The sequence below is a fragment of the Ursus arctos genome, unplaced genomic scaffold (assembly GCF_023065955.2).
Source record: "Ursus arctos isolate Adak ecotype North America unplaced genomic scaffold, UrsArc2.0 scaffold_27, whole genome shotgun sequence".
NCBI lineage: Eukaryota > Metazoa > Chordata > Mammalia > Carnivora > Ursidae > Ursus > Ursus arctos.
The window spans coordinates 19019296-19038438 of record NW_026622952.1 but is presented as its reverse complement, the minus strand read 5'-3'; the positions used below and the strand labels follow the sequence as shown (position 1 = coordinate 19038438).

The window sequence follows — 19143 nt, the reverse complement described above, 5'->3', positions numbered from 1 at the left end:
AACATTTTATCATAAAAAATATTTGAATACATGAAAATGTGTGTAAATACTGAAATGTATAATGGGGTTTTAAAAAATCTCATTGCTACTACAATTACGGAAATTTTTGTATTCTTTCTTAATCTAATAATTAAGTGTCTTGATAAGTTTCTATGAAACTCACTTTATTACTATGAAAACAAGCTCAGGGAAACTGAGGCTGGCTTCTTAAAATAGTGAATAAGCTTTATGGCAGAGAATGAACAACTGCATACATTCATGGACAGGAGAATCCTAACCCAGAAACTCTTTATAAAAGACATATTTTTCTCTTTATTTATGTTCATAGTGTGTGTGTAGAGAAATTTTCAAAGAGGAAACGAGTCTCTATTTTTTGCGTTGTCACACCTAGCCTTCTGTCTGACTGTTGAGAGCACATGGTCCCACCTGCTCTCACTGTGCCAGGCTTTGCAGTCACCGAGAGGCAAACGATTAAGAGAGATGTGAGGACAAGCAACAGATCTGGGATGTGAAAGGAGCATAGAGGTTTCAATCAACACAGTGGGTTTTAGAAATGCTTACGAACTTGAGGTTGTGAACTTCCCCAGGGATAAAGGTTAGGGAGCCTGACTGCTACCAGCTCACATTTTGAAGCTAACACATTAGTGGACTCCTTCTTATCTGGTCCACTGATGGCATAAACATATATCCCAGTTTTCCAGAAGAACCCTTGTTTAGAGCTGTTCTTACACTCTCAAAAATGTTCTGGCTGGGAAGATAAAGTCTATGACCTGCCTGCTGGCGAAGGGCTTACCAACTCTTCTCTAAGTTGTATTCCCAGGCAGCCACTCCAAATTGATCTAAATGGTTTGGAGATAAATCTTTGCTGTCCCTGGACTTATCAGTGGAATGCATTTTCAAAGAAGTTCCTGCCTATGATTGTTCTCACCTTCCTGTGTTAAGTAATTTCTTGATTTCCATGCATAAGTTTTCATTTCTTCAAATACTAAACCGTTTAATAGTGCTAACCACAAGAAGAAACCAATAAATTAGTGAGTGGTAGTGACATCCAATCAGAGGGAAGGCACTAACTTGGGTATGCATGTTAGTTTTTCAGTTTTAATAAAAAGAACATAAAAGAAAAATACAACTTTATTTTAAATTTAATCAGTTTTTATAGTAAAGTCAGGTGTTCATACATTTGTCTATTGTATTATTCGTCTGCCCAACATCCAGCAAGTAATCTCTCAATGTAAAATTCTAGTACCTAGAGCAGCAATCAATATGATGTATTTGTGAAGCTTTGCAGGTTCACATAGAACAAAATAAAATTTAAAGGTAATATAATTAACCTAATTAGAAGTTTTATAAAAATAATCCTCTGTTTTGTTTTCACAGCTTTGAAGCAAATTGTTAAACTATGGCTTACTATGAAACCCATTTGCTAACATATTATATTGCTAATATTTAAAAATTATTCTAGTCTAAAATAGACTTTCATATTTATGAAGTAAGGTTAATGATCTTTACATATTTTATATAACAAGCTTCCCATTTTTTTCTGATTTACTAAATTTCCACACATACACACATATGCCCAATAGATTTGAAAGATTCTAGTTTTATTTTCATGTACCCAAGAATACTTGTTACTTTCTGAAAAGCAACACACTGAAGCCAAAATGCACAACGGCTAAGCTATAACCTTCTGATTTTTAGCATGCTGCTAAGTGATAAAATACCCACAAGACACGCATACACACACCCACACATTTGAAAGGATAAATATTCTTACTTGTTTTAAATAATGTTCATCCAGAAATAAGTGTAATTTCTACAGTAAGACTCTTCCTCATCTTTTTTAGAAAATGCATGTTCATTTGAGCTAAAAAGATTTATAATATATTAAAATAAAATCATCTATTCAAGCCAATGTTTCCTGCAAAAATTATTCAAGATGCATCAAATGCCCCTTTTGAAATTGCTATAACTATGTATTTTTTACTTCTATTGAAAAATAGAGGGGCAAATTTATAGACTAACCAAAGCAACACTGCAGTTTAATTCAAAATGGTTCTCTAATTCATCAGTTTAAAACTAACCTTCTCCACTGCTTTTTTAATTGTTTCACTGTTTTGATTTCTTCAAGTCAATCTTTAGCTTAAGGAAACTAAATACATACTGAAGAGATAAGGGGGTTCTAGCCTCCTAGTTCAAGCTAAAACATAACCTCTAAATTATCTTTTACAGTAAGCCAAAGCCAGCGTCACATACCTTTCGGGAATGAATTTCTTTCACATACAATGGAAGTAGAAATTCAGATATACCTTCAAGTCGGATTCCCTTCTTGGTGACTCTCAGATTTCCCATACCATCCTACAAGCAATGAAATATAGTTCACTTTTAGGTTAATTAGAGAATGAATAACTGGCCATAATTTTCTTAGGGCTAAATTGAGAAAACAGTATGCTCAAATCAGTGATGATTTAAGGAAGATGAGAGATCGGATCTACTTAATGAACGACTGCAGCAGTTTGCATGCATATAGAGGGCTCTATTTAAAATGAACGGGAAAAGAGGTATATTAAGGACCTGGTATCTTTTCTTAGCTCTCAGAGATTAGGATTTATCTATGAAAAAAATCCTGTACTTTTTTTCATGCATCAGCCAGTTTAACTATTTTGGGGGTATAATGATACTTGCTATCTGACTATTGGAAACAACTTTGCTTGCAGAAAGTTCTAACAAAATTTTTACATTACAGTATACACATATTTCTACAGTACAGTTATACACATATTTCCACAATAGTCAAATAGTCACATTTGTACAATGATTTCAACAAGTGCTTAATAATTGGCTAGTGTAAGTAAGCTTGGTGTTCCTGTATTCAAACCATGAGTAAAGCTTATACCCTCTCCTTTAGAAAGCAACACCCTATAAGGGGGATAAAACAAGTACATAAATAACATTTATGAGACAGAATAAAATAAATTTAAAAAGTAAGAATGGAGTGCTAATAGGAATTAAAGATTTCAAATTTGATAAGAGAGTGAACAATTTCTCATGGAAGAGATTAACTATGAGAAAGGTCTTAAGAATATGGAGTTTCAACAGGAGATGTCCATAGAGGGAGAAACAGAATGAACATTCTGTAACATTAAGAAATAACATGCCATCCAATCTTGCTAACATATGGACTATTATTGCGAGAAAAAACAACTGGGAGTATGTTTTGAAGCTAGTGAAAGGAGAACCTTGAATGCAAAGGTAAGGAATCTGTGATTTGGGGCATATAAATCCATCAAAAGAAGAAGAAACATAAAAGGTTCTTGAAGAGCTCAATGGTTTGAAATGATCAGAATTAAGCTTTAAGATTAATCTGGTAGGAGCACTATGTGGGGCTGACAGAATATCAGTAAGAAGGCACAACTTGGTAATAAGTGTAAGGAGTGTGGTGGAAGAACAGCCTACGAGACCCGGTGACTAACTTTATCTGGAGATACTGAAAACAAGGACATTTATGACTGATCCCAGGTTTTGTGACTATGACCTAATAAGGAAATGCAGTGATTTTTAAATTGGAATAATGAAATTTGTACACTCAATGGCAAAATGAGTTTAGCTGTGGACTTCCTAACTTTGAGGTATCATTGAAAATCCAGATACTGATCATCAACTAGCACACCTGTACAAAAGAGGACTGGAGAGTGACAGTTCATGCTTGAATCTGCTACGATGGATGAGCAAGTCCTCCACAGAAAGATGTCTATAAAACCACGGAGAAACTCTCAGATAATGACCAGGTCTATGGATTGGAAAGAAGCATTTCATACATTCTGGGAGACTATGGTGAGTGTAAGAAGAAAACCAATACATTATGAAGGCCCCAGCCTCTACCACTCGGCCTGCATCTCTCTCCCTAAACGAAAGCCAATAAAGTAGCATAACAATGAATAGAACTTTCATTAAGAATTAAAGGATTTTTTTTAATCACACAAGGAAAATGACTACTGAGAGATATTTTGACATGGCGAGGTCTCGATCCTGTAGTGGAAGGGCAGAGTAATGAATTCTGGTTGAATTAAACTTGGGATGGATGAAGGGATTCATTTCTTGAGACTCAAACTGAGAGCTAACACTGGAAATGTCTAATAGGGAATTGACTAAATTGTTTTTAAAAAATTTAAAAAGAATTTTTAAAGGCATCACTGAAGATTTATTCTGATGAGAAAATAGGTCTACTTTTGTTGGGATGATATACCCCAGTTTCTCTAAGACAGAGCTGGTTTGTACCACTTTTATAATATCCTCTTTCACTTTCAAAAGTGAAAAGTGTTTCTGATTTAGACATCAATTACATAGTCACCCATTTGTTGGCTCTAATTAGTATCATTTGGCAACATCATACCTATCTAGGAACAGAAACTGGCAGAATTAACAGGGAGAAACTCAAAACTGAGGATTTGCTAAGCAGGAATGGCAGAAGGTCATAAGCATGTGGCATGCCAAAGTAGCAAAAAATGATGCTCCTCAAATGGCTGACCATCATTTTTCTCATTGGGTGGAGACAAGTAGAGCCAGAACACCAATGTTGCACGGCAAAAATAGCACAGGGTTAAGGAATGACAACTGATGATCAATTAATGATCAAATTCGGTAGGAGTTAAGAAATACGAGAAATGTTAACACAGATTTATCATCAGAAAATAAAACTTCAGATTTTGAGATCTTGAAGGCAAAAAAATTTTCATACATCATGAGGTCTGAAGAACACCTGAGCAGTGGGCAGAAACAGAGTGGAGACCAAAGTCTCTATAATTCGGAAAGAATATACAAAGTGACACATGGCTTTAAAATATTATTTTGTCCCTGAGAAATTTTCTTGACTAAATTTCACACAGTGACTGTCCATATATATTCTCAGATGCCTGCCGGAAGGAAGTGTACTGAAATGTTCCCCATGAAGTTGCTATGGAAACATCTAATGCAACTGTTAGTGTAACTTAGAACAACAGAAATCAATTCTATGATAAACATAATTCCCAGTTCAACATTAATCTTAAAAAATGTTTTCATTAAGATGGTTAGAAATAAAAGAAGTGGACATCCAAAGTTAACTGTGATATTACTTTACTATTTGCATATCTAATTTTGGAAAGTTTTGAATATTAAACTCAATACTTTCCTTTTATATTTTCTATATAATGTATGATTTGGGGCATATAAATCCGTTTCATTTAGATTAGATGAATAGATTTCCCCTGTATAAATGTAGGAGTATTAGAGTAGTATTGTGTTTGAAATCTAACCTCACTCTGCGATATCCATTTGTCTCTCCTTTTATTTCTATTTTGAATTAAAAAAATGAATATTCAAGTTCTTACATGTTATCTACATGTAGTTATAAAATACACAGAAGTGCATAATATATTCAGTATAATCAACCGGATCTTCACATGCATGTACCAAGTCCATTAATAATTTATGAGAATGTGAAATAATCTGGTTTCTCTTCTGTAGGAGCATTAGAAAGTCATTTTATTCTTACTGTCACTACACTTTCCTGATTCACTATAGTCTTGGTCCCTTCAACATTTAAAAGGGAGAAAATAACTTCCGGATTTGCTGCTAAGGATGACATTGCCAAAACACCAGCAAGTAAAGAATTTAATGTACCTGTGGCTCAGGCCTCAACCGTGGCTCTGTCATCTTCATCCTATGTAGGCTTGAACTTAACTAATTTCTTTGTTTTTAAATTTAATTTAAATAATTTTATCGCCTTAAATTTATCACCAGTAAAAGCAGTAAAAACACAACTTAAGGTATTTATTGCAAGGACTGCAGGAGGAAATAAAGAGCTTACAATAATACCTAACTTAAGTAGAAGTACTCAAAGTTTTAACCATTAATATTTTATTAAAAATAACTTAAATTTTTGTCTCATAACAGTATTATAAAATTCATATTGTCTATTTTCATAGAGATTATCTTTGAACTTCAGTAGACTCAACATCAAGCTTTATCATCATCATAGTTATGATGCAGTTATTCATCATCTCGTAATCTCACAATCATTTACCTACTCTTGACAGACAGTGTAGTGTCCTTTGAGAAGGGAATATGGAGCCAGACAGCTTGGATTTGAAACTTCTACTCTATATATCCAAACTGCTATATTTGTATTTTCTCATAAAATGTATCATATTCTGATTACAGTTTTAGTTAACTGTGTATACATTTTTATCTCTTCTTAAAAATAAGTGATCTTATGTATGTACTTACTCCTTCTAGCGTAGTCTTTCCAACAGTGGTTTTATGTGGCATGTATATGCTGAATGTTTGAGTAATTGATCAGTAGAATTTAGATCTTTACTTGATAAAAAATAAAACAAAAATCCTTATAAAATCATATCATCACCAAAATTCATAGAATTTATCTATAGAAATTGCAAACAATCTTTATTATAATTTTCATGCACTTGATATTTTGGACAAGGTGGAAGATACTTTGTTGAGAAATATTCTTTTTGGAATTTACTATGAGAATAAGACATTAAAATAAATAATAGATATAAATGTAAACAAAGAATATTGATAGCCATGTCATTTTAATTTAAAATACACACTCATCGGCGCCTGGATGGCTTAGGTGATTAAGCGTCTGCCTTCGGCTCGGTTCATGATCCTGGGGTCCTGGGATCATGTCCCACATCAGGCTCTCCACTAGGCGGGGAGCCTGCTTCTCTCTCTGCCTCTGCCTGCCCCTCCCCCTGTTCGTGCTCTCTCTCTTTCTGTCAAATAAATAAATAAAATTAAAAAAAAATCCACACTCATAACTTTGAAGTGATCTTACCCTAGTGCACTCTGTCCCCACACAAGGTTCTTTATGACACTTAGCTATCTGGTATTAGGAGAGCTGTTTAGATGGTGGCTACCCTCAGAATCTGAATTATGCCTAAACAGGCAAATGTAACTTTCAAAGTAATGAACATGTTGACATGGAATTGAGAAAATTTTTTAAAATTGAGGCTATTATTAAATAATATATAAAATCTGGTGCTTCATTAATTTTTTTGAGAGGGCAGAGGGACAGACAAAGAGAATTTTTTTTGGGGGGGGGAGGCAGATGGAGAGGGAGAGACAGGATCTTAAGCAGGCTCTATGAGCCTGACACAGGGCTTGATCCCACAACCCTGAGATCATGACGTGAGCTGAAATCAAGAGTCAGACATTCAACCAACTGAGCCACCCAGGCACCCCAAGTGCTTGATTAAATATTTAAAAAAGTTTTCAAAGAAAGTTGAAAGAATCTAGTAGCCAGAAGATAATTAAATATAGATTTTAAATATTTTTTTCTGGCTAAAACCAAAGATAAATTTCTTCCAAATTACTAGCATTATTTAAAAAGAAAATGATTAGAAAGGGAGATAAATATGTGTATTTTTATGGCTTTGATTATCTAATGATATTCATTCTATAATTCAATTTGCATGCGGAAATGACCTTAAAAAGGCTACTTAGAGACAAATTGAAGTCTAGTATGATAAATTATTTGTGAGACCTTGGGGATTAAATATTTTTAATAATGTAAAGAACAATACAAGGAGATGGAAGTATTAGCTTGTTCAAAAACAGTTACAAACCACTTTTAAATGTCTTTTTGTTATTTATTCTCTCTTCTATGCTAAATGAATTAAAAAATTGTTTAATTCCCAACTCCTAATTAAAGAAAAATTCTCTTTAAAATATCTAAGGATTTTCTTTTTTTTTCTTTTTCGTACCTGTTTTAAGATGCTGTTATTTATAATTTATAATGAGCTGTTTTTCCCCAAGCACAAGAGAAAGAACAAACAAAATGCAAGTTGACAGCCTGCTTTATATGTACGTTTTTACTGTGTTGTTCATTATAAGCCTGTATTTTATTTTCATTTTAATTGGCCTGTCTTAGTCCTGTCTATTATTAGAAAATAAACTCTACAGTGATAAGAACTGATAGACCTGGGAATGTGACCTCTAATGCAGCTTGTATAGACACATCTTTAGAAATTGTTGTTAATAACATATCTTTTATCATCTGGAGCATTTATCACCTTTGTTCATAGCCAATAGTTGTTCAAAGTTTCATAATTTATATGTCACTGTCAGCATTGTGAAAAGGGTTTAATGTATTCATATTTAAATACAACAATAAACATTGCACTTTGTATCTTTTATTTGTATTGGTGTTCTTTTAACTATGCGAATTATTTTTTAAAAACATAATAAAATAAAATTCAATTTGTTTTCCAAATTTTCCTCTGCTGATAATAGAATTCTTTGACAAGTATTTCCTTCTTTTTCTAACGATCTATGTATCAATAACCTCATACAACATATGTGATCGCTTACTAACAAAATCATCAGAATGAAAATATGCTGAAACAAGACAAAACCAAAACCAAAAATTTGTTAATCTGACATGGCAGAGATGATCACAATCATCCAGGAAATGGGAAAAAAAATGGATGAGTTCAATAAATCCAATGAGACTATATATGAGATCGGCAATACATATTATATATATATATATATATATATATATATATATACATACATACACGTATTTATATATATGTATTTACATAAAATAATGGGAAATAGATTATAGCTATATCTATATGGAGAACAGATCATAGTAGGAACATTTAGAACACAAAGGCATTTTATGTCCAATATTCTTGGAAAAAAAAATGTTTTCCTATAGGATATCTCTTGGAATCACTATTAGGAAAAAATTATTGGTGTGGCTCAATCTAATAATGTAATATTAATTGTATACAACAACTTCAAATGTGCATGGAAGGACTAGCATTGAACCACCTTAACTTGAAATTAAGGTTAAACCCAGAGAATGTGATAAGCAATTGTGGCAGAAGACAGACACTTGCTAATGAAGAAAGCTGTTGGAAAACCCAGCCTGCTACTACAAACAAATCGTCTGTCTCAGTGCTAAACGGAAACAACTGGAAAGAACCTCAGAGGCATTTGACTTAAGGAAAATAATAAATAAGGAAAATAATAAATAATGAACTAGTAATAATGTTATGTTCCCTAAAGATTGTCATCTGTAAATGGGTGACGGAAGAACATCCGTATTTTAATCTTTGCAACAAGGGTATAGAGCTTACAGTTTCACTGTTAACATGCCTGTTTTTCCTCAAATATAAATAGAACACTAGGATTATAATAAATCCAGTGGAAAAAAAATTTTGTTTTCAGCTAAATTTAGGAAACCACAAAATGATATATTCCCACTCAGATTCACAATGCATATCAGCATACTAAACACTGAGAATTCTGGGTTAATAAAACATATTTTCCTTGTTCAACAGAGAGTTCACTAAATATTGTGTCCAATGGGTCCCCCACTCACTTTCTCGCATGTTAGAATAGGTGGAATAATGTCCCTTTGAACACATTGTGTAAATACTGGTCTAATTTTTTATATTTTATAATCTCTAAAGGAAGACCTATTAACAAAGCGGTGCATTGTTAAGCACAGAAGTGATTAAAGAGTTAAAAGCTATCACATCTCCACAAATATTTATTGAGAGCCTGTGTATAGAACCATTAAACTTTGTTTATAATTTGGCTTCCCAGCTCCTTTCAAACACTAGAGAAAATATGCTGAACACTGCTAGGAATCTGGTCTGCTTCACAAATGTAGTTTCTTATTGTCTGTAAGAAACGTGAACGGGAGGTAATGCTGAGCACAGGTCTTTTTGCATATATTTGCCAGTTACCATAAGCATAATGTATTTCCTTAAAGAAAGATCACTTTTTGCCTTGAACAAAATCACATATTTGGACCTATAAATTAAGAATAAGACCTTAGGGTATGATAACCCCACCTAGGTAGTCCACATGGCAAGGTCTTGCCTAAGAATTCCTTCCAAACTCCCAAGACAGTATCTTTAATATCCACCTTCACTATGAAATTAACTGTATAGCTTAGGTCATAGAGCACTTTAGCAGACAGTGAGCCAATGGCACATCACAACAACCCTGTTCGCATTTTATTGAAAACACCAATGAGAGAGAGAGAGAGAAGTTAAGTGGATCTTATGCAGCTAGTAAGTTAGCCCAAAGTCTAGTCCTCTTACTTACTTATTTATTTATTTATTTTAGAGAGAGAGAGAAAGAGAGAGAGAGAGCACGAGTTGGGAGAGGGGCTGAAGAAGAGAATTCCAAGCAGGCTTCCTGTTGAGCACGGAACACCTGCAGGGCTCATTCTCACCACCCACGAGATCATGACCTGAGCAGAAACCAAAAGTCGGGTGCTTAACTGACTGAGCCACCCAGGCACGCCTAATCCTCTTACTTTTAATCAATCTAGGCAACAATAGGAATAAAAAAATGTAAGTTAAATTTATTTTATTATGAACTCCAATAAAGATGTCTTATTATTTTTATTATTATTTGAGTTAGTTGATCTCTCTCCTTCTTTCTTAAATTGTGTGCCTTTTTGATTTTTAAAAATTTCCTTCTCTAACTGACTTCATTTATCAGCATATGTTTCTCTTTTGGCTCAGACCTGAATCACAGTATTCTGAAAAAAGTTCTGCTAAGACAAAAAAAATCCAAATGATTATAAAATTTACCTTGAAGATGAAGTACTAGGAACAAATTAATGATATTTGTTCAAGCATAAAGTGTTTGAAAGAAATCTCAAAACAATATTTTTGGTAAATAAAACATTCACCATTTCATATTCTTCCTATGAGTTGTTTAGTGATCACCCTCAGTCTATAAACCTAAGTTATGTGTGCATGCGTGTGGTCATGCGGGCATGTGTGTATATTAGAAGAGGTTAGTTCACAGGAGGAGTACCAAAAATTTATTAAACGTAAAATTGTAGCTATCTTACTATCCTGGAACTGAGGGGATATCAGGTGACTCTCATTAGAGATAGGAAAGAAATCTCATGGAGGTACAGATGAGCAAGCTGATGCTCTCTCTGGGACCAGAAAGTGGGACCACTGGTAAGAGTTGTCTGACTTTGGATTGCTTAGCAATAACCCATAGCAGCTGGCAAGCACAACATCGAATTTATAGAGCTATAACATTTGGCCTCTTAATGTAAAGACGTCACTTAGGTTTTTATATCTGAAGATTGTTCTTACCATCAATGAGAAATGCATTTCTCACCCATGCAGAAATGCAATGGGTCATCTCTCAGCCAAATCTTAAAAGATCGTACAAGTTTCCCTGAAGGATACTATAGGTTTCCACCTATTTCACTCTCAAGTTTTGAGGATGGATTATTTTTGTCTACAACATGTAGTCTAGCATCACATCTTTTATGTATGTTCCATTATGAATACAGTTAACCAACCACTTGGAAAATATTTACTAAGCTTTTATTCTTCTACATTGTATCTATTATACTTTACTGTAGTTCCAAATGGCCTCCTTTCCAAGTTTTGCTTTCTATTTGTTATATCACAGACAGACATCAGCCTGTAATGGAAGCCTTCCTGTGAGGACTGCCTCCTTCTCCCTTTGCCAACCGTACCTGGTTCTGATGTGCTTGCCACAGATAATTCAAGCAAGAGTCAATAACTAAACCCAAACTGGGTCAATGAGATACTTTTTACTAGCATATTTTGAACTCAAAGTTAAGAACAACCACCAATTAAACAAAATCTCTTTCAATGTAAAAGTGGGAGTTTACTGCGACCATACTTGCAGTTACGTAGAGAAAGACAGAATATCCCTAGGTTAAGAGAGGCCAAGAGAGAATAGAAGCTAATTCTACTTGGCAAACATATTTGTTTCTTGTTGTTCCTGAGGCCCAGATGTATAACTATCCTTCTCAGATTGTGTTTTTTTTCCCAATAGTTCCTAAAGTATCGTGACCTCACAAATTCTCCCCCCTCTTTCTCTTTCTCTCCTTCCTTCTCTAGCCCTCTCTTCCTCTCTCTCTCCCCCCCTCCCTAAACTACATACTAGTTTACTAAAAGAACAATTAAATCCATTCCAATAGATTCTCTGCTCTAAGTGTTCATACTTACTCTTGGTGACCACATCCACTTCCATGACTAAAATTATTTTACTTAAGTCAAGCTTCTGTCACTGGAACTTTGTTTATTCTTTTCCGTCTCTCTGTCCCTCTTCCCTCTTCATTTGGTTATCTCTAATTCTTTGTATAGAAGTTCAAACATACTTTACAGAAGGCATCTTCCCCTGAAGGCATCATCCCATACAAGCTTGGAACTGTTTCCTTTGTGAATCACAGCACCAGACACAGTTCCTTCGAGAACCTTATCAGAGTTTGCACCAGTTCACATTCTTTTTGTGTTAATATTTAATTACACCTGCCATCAGATTGTAAGCTTATTATAGTCAGGTACCCATCTTTTTGCTCACCATGATTCCATTATTTATTTCTATAGCTGGATATTTACAACTCAAATTTGTCTTTTGAATTCTAGACAGAGGTATTCATCTACTTACTGCCTACTATTCCTGGAATATCACAAGCATCTCAAACCAAGCATACCCCAAACAAAAGTGATAATCCCCCAACATGAACTGCCTCTTATGATGTGTTTCTTATCTCAAAGAATTATTATCATCCCTGTTTAATAGAAATCTGTATCTCATTCTGGACTTTGTAGTCCTCCTTCTCATAATGGATCAGTTACCAAGCCCTACCCACTTGCCTTCATTCTGGCATTGCTCTGGCACACGGTGGGATGTGCTCTACAGACAGTCCTTAGAGGAAAGACTTATTGCCCCAATTGCTAGAAGCAAGGAGAGTAGGTAATTTTTAACTGTATGACCTTTTAGAGATTGTGCTAAGCCCCTGAAACCTGTGAGCCTCTTGAAGTAAGCCATCGTTCCTGGTTTGGGGCCAGAACTTCCCATCTGATTGGCTGGACACATGTAGAGGCTCTTCTCAAATCCACATTTGTCCCTCTCAGGATTTTCGTTCATCTACTCTCCTGGCCACTATCAGCATCCTAACGTTTAGCTGAAACATAAACCAGATGGGATAAAAAGAAAAGGGGGGGTGCCGTTAAGAAGAAAGAGACTATATTTCAAAGGAGTGGCAAGATCCAGCCAGCCAGCATGTATCAGCAAGAGGAAGGCAATAGGTTTCTGAGGATGTTTTATCATGTGGTCAGAACACAAAGTTCAATTTGGGATATAGAATATTACATCTGGAAAGGTTCCTCAGAGATTGTGCTAACTCATTACTAGGATATGGCTCCTAGAAGCATGGAAAATGTAATGATCCAAGTCAAGTAACCTGCAACCTGGATTTTCATGGCAGAAGGTGAAAGCAGGAACTAAACATCTCAGGAAGTGAATCAGCTAGACTGCATAAAGCATGTAAGTTCAGAAGACCTGTCAAACTGTTATCATCTATGGGAAAGCCCACAGGATACACCATTTACCAAGGTATAGGAAATCACTGCTGAGAAAGATACCAGATTCACTAAGTTCAGTGCTATGCTCTCCTCTGTAGGTCAGGGCTGATGATAGAAAATACCGTTATAAAATCAGATTCACTGACAGCAATGGAGGTGGCAGGGCCCTGAGATAATAAAGGCCAAATGGTAGCCTGAAGCCAGGTTAACACAGTTTTGGTAATGAGGGGCAGGCTGGAGCAGCAGCCAGGGTAGGGTGGTAGGGTGCAACTCCAGAATGTTATGGACATGGCCAATAAATCTGGTGGCCACTGAAGCAAAAATGATGTTTAAGCAGCAAGGGTACTATTCAGTGTGTAGTATCAACACAAATCAAGGATGAATGAATAGCAGGCTGAAGGCAGTTGTCCCAATAAACAGGTCATGATTCCTTGCCCAATTTTGGTCAGGAGCCAATTTTTTGACCCAGAATCCACTGACCTCTCTTGTCAAATTTTGATAAATGAACTAGTAGCAATCACCCTAGTGTGAGACCCCTGAGAAATGAAGATTTTAGTCAGTCTACCAGGTAAGCCACCAAGTCCAGCAAAAGTCAGGTCCTACTTCAGTGATGGGCTTGCCCCACCTGCCATGACCATCAATAGCAGAAAACCTTTAGCTGTCAGTTCTGCCAAGAAATGCCTCAACTGCAAGGAGTCATCATGTCCACGATCGACTGATTAATGTGAAGATTTAAGGGCCCAGGTATCATATACCCACTCTAGACAATTTTTCAGATTATTCTAGCTTCAGAGCTCCCTGTGGGGTCAGTCAAGGCTGCCATTCTTTACATCACACTTTGACTTCTCTCCTCTCTCTGCTCAATCCTGCTCCCTTGATGTAATGTTATTTAATTATTGAGAAATCATTTTATCAAAATGTAATAAATCCATGATACTTTTCAAATTAAAATTAAACGAAAAATTAAGTCTTAGGACAAGCGTGAAAGACTGATGCTAAAAATGAAAATGAACGTTAATTTACATTGCAGAAATCAGAACATTAATATTGCTGCCTGGTGGAAAGACAGTAGGATAAGATGTTATTCATATTGACAACTCAAACATGATAATTTTCTTCCTTTAGAGAGTGCTTTATTAATGTACTATCATCACCAGAAAAGTTTTTTTTATCTTTAATGCTTGCACTTCAACCTTTTCTCTATGGTAATTCAATTAGCAGAGACGTCCTTAAAATATGTGATTACAAACAATGAAATTTTTGTATAATTACACAGGTCTAGACAAAAAATGAGAATCTAAGTTAGCTTCTATGTACCTGGAAGCCAGAGAAGGAACAACTCTTTGCTACATGCACATTAATCAAAATTTAGAAATTGTTTTCCAAATTTTTAAATATATATACATTTATAAAACTCTTGAGAGATAAAATATAATGTTGGGTGGAATATTAGTTAAAAAGTTATGTAGATAGTGATTCTACTCTCCACCTTCCTTCTAGCTTTTAGTACAAAATTCAGAGTTATGGTCAATATTTTTTGTTTTTCCACACAATGAATCAGTTCCCATGTCCTCTGAATATGTTGGAGAACAGGTTTACATAGAGTCTTCAAGTATAAGTATGGTCTTTGGGTGGGGATGGTACTTGGATAAAATCTAAGAATCCATCCCTGGAATAGTGGATAAGTAAAATACAGTGCAGGCACACCATGGAGTATCATGCAATGTGCAGCAAATGACTAGATGTACACTTAGCAACAGTAGTTAAAAAATTAAAAAGTAATAGAATAATATTTATATTAATTAAACATGGATGTATAACACAGATGAAATCCATTTATTAGAACACATAGGAATAAAACAGTCACTGAAAAGAACAGAATGATTGACTACAAAGAGAGGGCAGGTGCTGATAATGGAAATGGAGATACAATTTAAAAAATGAGAAAATTAGTAAATAAATAAATGATAAATGGTAAACAGTTAAAGAATTTACAGGGACCAATGATGATAATGTTCCATAAATTGATGGGCATGACTATCTCAATCTTCTGCACCTGAATATAAAAACAAAGTAAAACCTGCTACAAAACGGTCAATTCTATCTACGCCCTTTGTTTATCCTCACTGCTATTGTTTTGATTCAGTTTTTTTTTTCACTTTCAGCCTATACTATGATACCATTTCCTAAATGTGACCATTATCATTAATGTAGCCAATTAAAATCCTCTTTCAAATTGTTGATGCTCTTATCCTCTTACAAAGTGAAGCTTGTTTTATCATCCAAAGATAAACTCAACCTGAAAATGCCTTTCATACTCTAGACTATATTGTGGTCTAGCCAATATATAATAAGTTATGACCCAATAACAACAGTTGTATTATTTTGCAAACATTCCTACAATGTATCCTATTCCTTTTTCTTTGTTTCCATAACAACTGTTCTTTTATTCAAGTATTTATTGCATGAATTATAGTTCATTGTTTATTGGAAACTCTCTCCTGTGGTCTGAGTTTACTGAGAGAATGTATTATGTCTTCTGAGTAGGAAAAAACACTCCTGTGTTTTTCCTTTACAATATACTCATAATACTTCTGACACTAGATATGTAGATTTTTCAGACACCAAATATTTCTCTAAGACACTCTATAATTTAAGTCAATTTTGACACTATTTACCTGGACATAAATTCCAGAGGTTGAGTCCAGTCCCATGAGATTGCCTCCTCCCCAATTTCAGATGCCAATTGTGAGTCCAGTTGTTATCTGTGTTTCTGACCAAATTGCTAAGTAGAAGGTTCCCATGACCTCCTCAGGTTAAATTAATTTGCCAGAGTGGCTCACAGAACTCAGGAACATTTTGCTTAGTAGATTACTGGTTTATTATAAAAAGGATCTAACTCAGGAACAGCCAAATGGAAGAGATGCATACAGTTAGGTATGTGGGAAGGGGCAAAGAGCCTTCATACCCTCTGCAGGCACAACTCTTCCAGCACGTCCACATGTCCATCAATCTAGAGCTCTCTGAACTTTATTTTTTTTTAATTTTTTTTTTATTTATTTTTTTTTAATGATTTTTTATTATATTATGTTAGTCACCATACAGTACATCCCCGGTTTCCGATGTAAGGCTTGATGATTCATTAGTTGTGTATAACACCCAGTGCACCATGCAATACGTGCCCTCCTTACTACCCATCACCGGTCTATCCCATTCCCCCACCCCCCTCCCCTCTGAAGTCCTCAGTTTGTTTCTCATAGTCCATAGTCTCTCATGTTTCATTCCCCCTTCTGATTACCCCGCCTTTCTTTATCCCTTTCTTCCCCTACTGATCATCCTAGTTCTTATGTTCCATAGATGAGAGAAATCATATGATAGTTGTCTTTCTCTGCTTGACTTATTTCACTTAGCATTATCTCCTCCAGTGCCGTCCATGTTGTAGCAAATGTTGAGAACTCGTTCTTTCTGATAGCTGAGTAATATTCCATTGTATATATGGACCACAACTTCTTAATCCAGTCATCTGTTGAAGGGCATCTCGGCTCCTTCCACGATTTAGCTATTGTGGACATTGCTGCTATGAACATTGGGGTGCATATGGCCCTTCTCTTCACTACGTCTGTATCTTTGGGGTAAATACCCAGTAGTGCAATGGCTGGATCAAAGGGTAGCTCAATTTTTAACTTTTTAAGGGACCTCCACACTGTTTTCCAGAGTGGCTGTACCAACTTGCATTCCCACCAACAATGTAGGAGGGATCCCCTTTCTCCACATCCTCTCCAACAATTGTTGTTTCTTGCCTTGTCTATTTTTGCCATTCTAACTGGCGTAAGGTGGTATCTCAGTGTGGTTTTGATTTGAATTTCCTTGATGGCTAATGATTTTGAACATTTTTTCATGTGCCTGTTAGCCATTTGTATGTCTTCATTGGAAAAGTGTCTGTTCATATCTTCTGCCCATTTTTTGATTTGTTTATTTGTTTCTCGTGTATTGAGTTTGAGAAGTTCTTTGTAGATCTTGGATACCAGTCCTTTATCTGTAGTGTCATTTGCAAATATATTCTCCCATTCCGTGGGCTGCCTCTTAGTTTTTCTGACTGTTTCCTTGGCTGTGCAGAAACTTTTAATCTTGATGAAGTCCCATAAATTCATTTTATCTTTTGTTTCTCTTGCCTTTGGGGATGTGTCATGAAAAAGGTTGCTTTGGCCGATGTCGTAGAGGTTGTTGCCTATGTTCTCCTCTAGAATTTTGATAGATTCCTGTCTCACATTGAGGTCTTTCATCCATTTGGAGTTTATTTTTGTGTATGGTGTGAGATAGTGGTCAAGTTTCATTCTTTTGCATGTAGCTGTCCAATTTTCCCAGCACCATTTATTGAAGAGACTGTCTTTTTCCCACCGGATGTTTTTTCCTGCTTTATCAAAAATTAGTTGCCCAAAGAGCCGAGGGTCCATTTCTGGGCTCTCTATTCTGTTCCATTGGTCTATGTGTCTGTTTTTGTGCCAGTACCATGCTGTCTTTGTGATCACAGCTTTGTAGTACAGCTCGAAATCCGGCATTGTGATGCCCCCAGCTTTGTTTTTCCTTTTCAACAGTTCCTTGGAGATTCGGGGCCTTTTCTGTTTCCATACAAATTTAAGGACTGTTTGTTCCAGTTCTTTGAAAAATGTCCTTGGTATTTTGATCGGGATAGCATTGAAAGTGTAGATTGCTCTGGGTAGCATGGACATTTTAACTATGTTAATTCTTCCGATCCATGAGCATGGAATATCTTTCCATCTTTTTATGTCTTCCTCAATGTCTTTCAAGAGTGATTTATAGTTTCTAGAATATAGGTCTTTTACGTCTCTGGTTAAGTTAATTCCAAGGTAACGTATGGTTTTTGGTGCTATTGTAAATGGGATGGATTCCCTAATTTCTCTTTCTTCGGTCTTGTTATTCGTGTATAGAAATGCAACTGATTTCTGAGCATTTATTTTGTATCCTGCCACGTTACTGAATTGCTCTATAACTTCTAATAATTTGGGAGTGGCTTCTTTTGGGTTTTCCATATAGAGTATCATGTCATCTGCAAAGAGAGACATTTTGACTTCTTCTTTGCCAATTTGAATACCTTTGATCCCTTTTTGTCGTCTGATTGCTGTTGCAAGGACTTCTAGTACTATGTTAAATAATAGTGGCGAGAGTGGGCATCCTTGTCGAGTTCCTGATCTTAAGGGAAAGGCTTCCAGCTTTTCTCCATTGAGAATAATATTTGCAGTAGGCTTTTCATAGATGGCTTTTATGAGATTGAGAAATGTACCTTCTATTCCTACACTCTGAAGGGTTTTAATCAGGAAAGGATGCTGTATTTTGTCAAATGCTTTTTCGGCATCGATTGAGAGGATTATATGGTTCCTGAGTCTTTTCTTGTTGATATGATGTATCACGCTGATTGATTTGCGAATATTGAACCACGCTTGCATCCCAGGTATGAATCCCACTTGATCGTGATGGATAATCCTTTTAATGTACTGTTGGATTCTATTAGCAAGTATCTTGTTGAGGATTTTGGCGTCCATATTCATTAGGGAAATCGGTCTGTAATTCTCCTTTTTGAGGGGGTCTTTGCCTGGTTTGGGGATCAAGGTAATATTGGCCTCATAGAATGAGTTTGGTAGCTTTCCTTCTGTTTCTATTTTTTGAAATAGCTTTAGGAGAATAGGTATTATTTCTTCTTTGAATGTTTGGTAGAATTCCCCAGGAA

General features: G+C 35.5%; 1 protein-coding gene across 1 annotated transcript in view; it reads right to left on the bottom strand.

The window, feature by feature from the left end:
* The window catches only part of SGCZ (sarcoglycan zeta), a 1051274-nt gene that overhangs the window by 186492 nt on the left and 845639 nt on the right, over window positions 1-19143 (bottom strand). Inside the window, exon 3 of the mRNA XM_026508469.3 lies at window positions 2254-2355. Within this exon, the coding sequence (XP_026364254.2) occupies window positions 2254-2355 (102 nt within the window). The remainder of the gene's footprint in view (window positions 1-2253; window positions 2356-19143) is intronic.